Raw genomic sequence first — 3,741 nt, forward strand, 5'->3', positions numbered from 1 at the left:
CGGTGGCGGCGGCCCACTGCGTCCACCACGCGACGGAGGAGGTGGAGGCCCACTGCGTCCACCACGCGACGGAGGAGGAGGTGGCGGCCCACCGCTGCCACCTCGTCCGGGCGGCGGCGGTGGAGGCGCCCCGCCGCCACTGCGACCTGGTGGGGGAGGCAGACCCCCACCTCGACCTCGACCTCGACCTCGACCCGGAGGTCCCCCTCGACTGGGAGGACCACCACGACCACGACCACCGCCACCACCACCACGGGTCGAGCGCAGCTGAGGGAAGCCACCAGCAAAGATACCACCAGGAGCCGGACCACCACCACCACCACCACCACCACCACCACCACCGCCACCGCCACCGCCACCGCCACCACCGCCACCACCAACTACGCCACCACCAACTACGTTTGGAAGAGAGAGTGTGTGGGTGTGTGTGTGTGTGAGTTCACAGAAGGGAGAAGAAGGGGAGGGGGGGGAGGGGGGGGGAGGGGGGCGAGGGGGCGAAGGGGGGCAGAAGGGGGGCGAGGGAGAGAGAGATAGAGAAAGAGTGAGAGAGAGGCAAGGAGGAAGGAAGGGGAGGAAGTAGAAGGGAGACTAAATGGGGGCCTGTGCTTGGCTATGGCCATGACCATGGGGGAGCAATGCAGGTGGCCATGGCTGTTTTTTTGGCGAATGACCGAATGGGCGAGGGTGTCGACCGAGCAGAGTGACAGAGGCCACACACGCCCATAGCCACCTCCCCCTACCCCCTACCCCTCCCCCCTTGACACACTTGAGCTAAACATACCCTTGGGTGCGGATCTGTCATTCGTCTCTGCTTTCTTCAGCTTCTTGCCCTTTTGAATGGCAGAGAGCAACGAGCCGTTCATCCTGCTCGCTCCGGCCGACTGCGATCGTCCAGCCGTGCGTCAGAGAGCGGTGGCGATGGCTGTGCGCCTGGCGACCGCTGATGCTTGTGGTACTCGGAGATGCGGTTGCGCATGACTTTGCTGTCGTTGACTCGCCTGCTTTCCACCATAGTAGCTCTGCTGCACACTGAGCTATTCATACATCGCTATGGTCGGTGAAAGCATGCGCTTGCTTGTTCATTGGATCGATCGGCTGTTGCGCAGGCGAGTCAGGGGCGCCGTCAGGGACCGAGCCTGGCCGCAAGCCATCACATCACACGTGCCGCCACAGGCGGCGGCGTGGAGCAGTGGTGGCGATGGTAGATCGAGCGATGTGCGCATCGGCTGCGGGCGATGGCTTTGCGCGTCAGCAGCCGCTTTTCTCACGCCAAGGCTGGCCAGCGCCAGCTACACGTCCGAGTCTCTTGATGACGACGAGCTGCCGTCAAGACCTGGAATGAGGTGGCCGACGGTTGATCTGAACGTGTCGACGACATCGTCGACAATGGGGAGTTCCTTGAGAGTATCAATAAGGCCGGCCACACCAGAGGTTGCCTTGGATATGCGATCAAAGACCTTGAGACCTTCTTCATGGGCGTCGTCGTCGGTGATGCCCGGTCCTCCGCCGCCAAACATGCCAAAGCAACCGCCGCCACCACCATTCGGCGGCTCGGCGTTGTCATCGTCGCGCTCGGGATTGGCGCCCGCCTCGCCACCGAGCTCGTCGTCAACCTGGATTGCGGCCAGATCGCCCTCGCCACCGTTTTCGGGCGACTTGCCTGTGAGCGCGATGCACATGGCCTCGCGCTTGACAGCTGGCCAGTGCTGGTGGGTGATGTTCTCAAAGCCGCGGCGGATGGAGCGCGGGAGAAAGGCCTTGATCTTGGTGCAGACCAAGTACCGCACAAACTCGATGCACTTGGCTAGGACAGCCTTGAAGCCGCCCTGGATAAAGGCGACCGCCCGCTGGAGGGCGGTCGAGACAAACGAGGTGAACCGGTCCTTGAGCGAGGTGATCGACGACCAAATCCGCTTGAGCATGTCGCCGACGTTGGCAAACTCGGCCAGCCGCGCCATCAGCTCATTTTTCTTGGCCACAGCCTCGGCCATCTTTGCCTTGGCCCGCTCCGCCATGTCGCGCAGGCCCGACATCTTGCTCTCCAGCTCGGCCCTGACCTTGGCCACAGCCGCCCGAATCCGCTCCTCCACCTCGTCCGCCCCGGCCTCGGCGTGATCTACTCCCCCTCCCCGTCCGCCGCCTCTCGTCAGTCAAACATCTTTCTCAGCTTTGTCCAGCTCCACCACGCTCCACGCCCTACCGTGCATCTTCACGCCTGACTGCACCACACCACGCCTGTCCGCGCCAAGTCACGCCACCTCCTGCACACCGCACACACAGAGAGAAAAGAGATAGAGAGTGGCAACACAGCTATGGCCACCATCACTACCGCAGCCAACACTTCCCCTACCCTTTCCCCACAACACACACCCCGCTCCACCCCTCCCCCTCCCCCCCGCTTCCCCGCTCCCGCCTCCGCTCCCCACTCTCCTCCCCCCCCTTCTTCCCACGGCCACCCCACCCAACCTACGCATCATGTCATCGAACCCGACACTTCCGTCGCCATCCGCATCAGCAAGACCCTTGAGAAAATCCATATCTTTGTTCTTATCAACCTCGTCGAGAGCTGTCTACCCATACCCTTTCCCTTTCCCCCCCCCCCCTTCTCCTCGTGCCCATGCCCACCTCGCCCAACCTGATCGATCACCGCGTGGGTCTCGGGAGCAGCCCTCCCCACCTCCCCCACCCCCTGGTCAGTCCAGCCTGACCGATCTGGCCATATCGCCATGGACAAAGTCCAGTATGGTGGACCAACAGAAAATATTATATTAACCATCACATGGCATGGTACGCATGCCGATAGCTGCTGTCATCACCCTGTCTGCGCCTTGCTTGGCTGCGGCAGGCCACCCCCCTTCCCTCAACCCCCCCCCCCACCACCACCACTCGCAGCTGACCCCCAGCACCAGCACCAGCAAGCCAACAACAGTTCGCACCCACTCGCACTCCCACTACTCTATCTCTCCCTCTATCCCTCTCCACACACACACACGCAGTACAGTTTACACACGCTTGTAATTGCCATGGCCAGACGGAAGCGGACAGCAAGGAGCAAGACGGGCAAGGCCGGAGGCAAGAAGGCGAGCGGACCGGCCGGAGGAGAGACAGGCGCCACTGGACAACCGCAGCCTGCCGGATCGACGCCGCAGGCACCGCGGGCGGGAGGCAGCCGCAAGCCACCGCCGATGACTTGGACCGAGACGATGTACGCCGCCATCGGCGCAGCCGTCGTCCTCCTCCCACTCATCACCCTTGTGGCTGCTCTCGGCATCGGCATCCTGGTCCGCGACGGCTACGCCACCTCGGTCCTCATTGCCGCGTTTGCCGGCTCGATGGGTCTCTTTATCGGCACCATTCTGCAGTGGAACAAGAACACAGGCGTCGGTACGGCAGGCGCCTGGGTCGTCATCCCCATCGCCGCCATGCTCTCGCTTCTCGTCTACTCGCATGCCATCTACCAGGATCTCGAACACTCCACCGCCCACTCCCTCGCCCTCTACAGCTCGGTTGCCTCGGTCGTCGCCGGCCTCATCGGAGGCATCTTTATCGCGCCCATGGCCTAAACGAATGCCGGACGCAAGGGGGGGAGAGAAGGGGGCAGCAGTTCCATCTCGCAAGCCCTCGCTCTTCCTCACCTCATCTTGCCACACATCAAAGCTACATAGATGATGGTCAACTCCGCGATCGGCAAACCCCCTCCCGCGCTACCCCCCACTACCCTGCTGCCGCCGCCGCCCAATA

At 63.1% G+C, this 3,741-nt stretch overlaps 1 protein-coding gene across 1 annotated transcript; it reads right to left on the reverse strand.

Annotated features, from left to right (window-relative positions):
- Positions 1-1,092: 1,092 nt before the first annotated feature.
- On the reverse strand, positions 1,093-2,562 carry AMSG_07034 (uncharacterized protein). The gene is made up of 2 exons (XM_013901061.1): positions 2,471-2,562; positions 1,093-2,116 (listed from the first exon to the last, which is right to left on the reverse strand). Exons 1-2 carry the CDS (start codon positions 2,535-2,537, stop codon positions 1,290-1,292), a joined length of 894 nt encoding a protein of 297 aa, XP_013756515.1. The 5' UTR covers positions 2,538-2,562; the 3' UTR covers positions 1,093-1,289.
- Positions 2,563-3,741: the final 1,179 nt, after the last annotated feature.

This window comes from Thecamonas trahens (assembly GCF_000142905.1).
Source record: "Thecamonas trahens ATCC 50062 unplaced genomic scaffold supercont1.32, whole genome shotgun sequence".
Classification (NCBI taxonomy): domain Eukaryota; order Apusomonadida; family Apusomonadidae; genus Thecamonas; species Thecamonas trahens.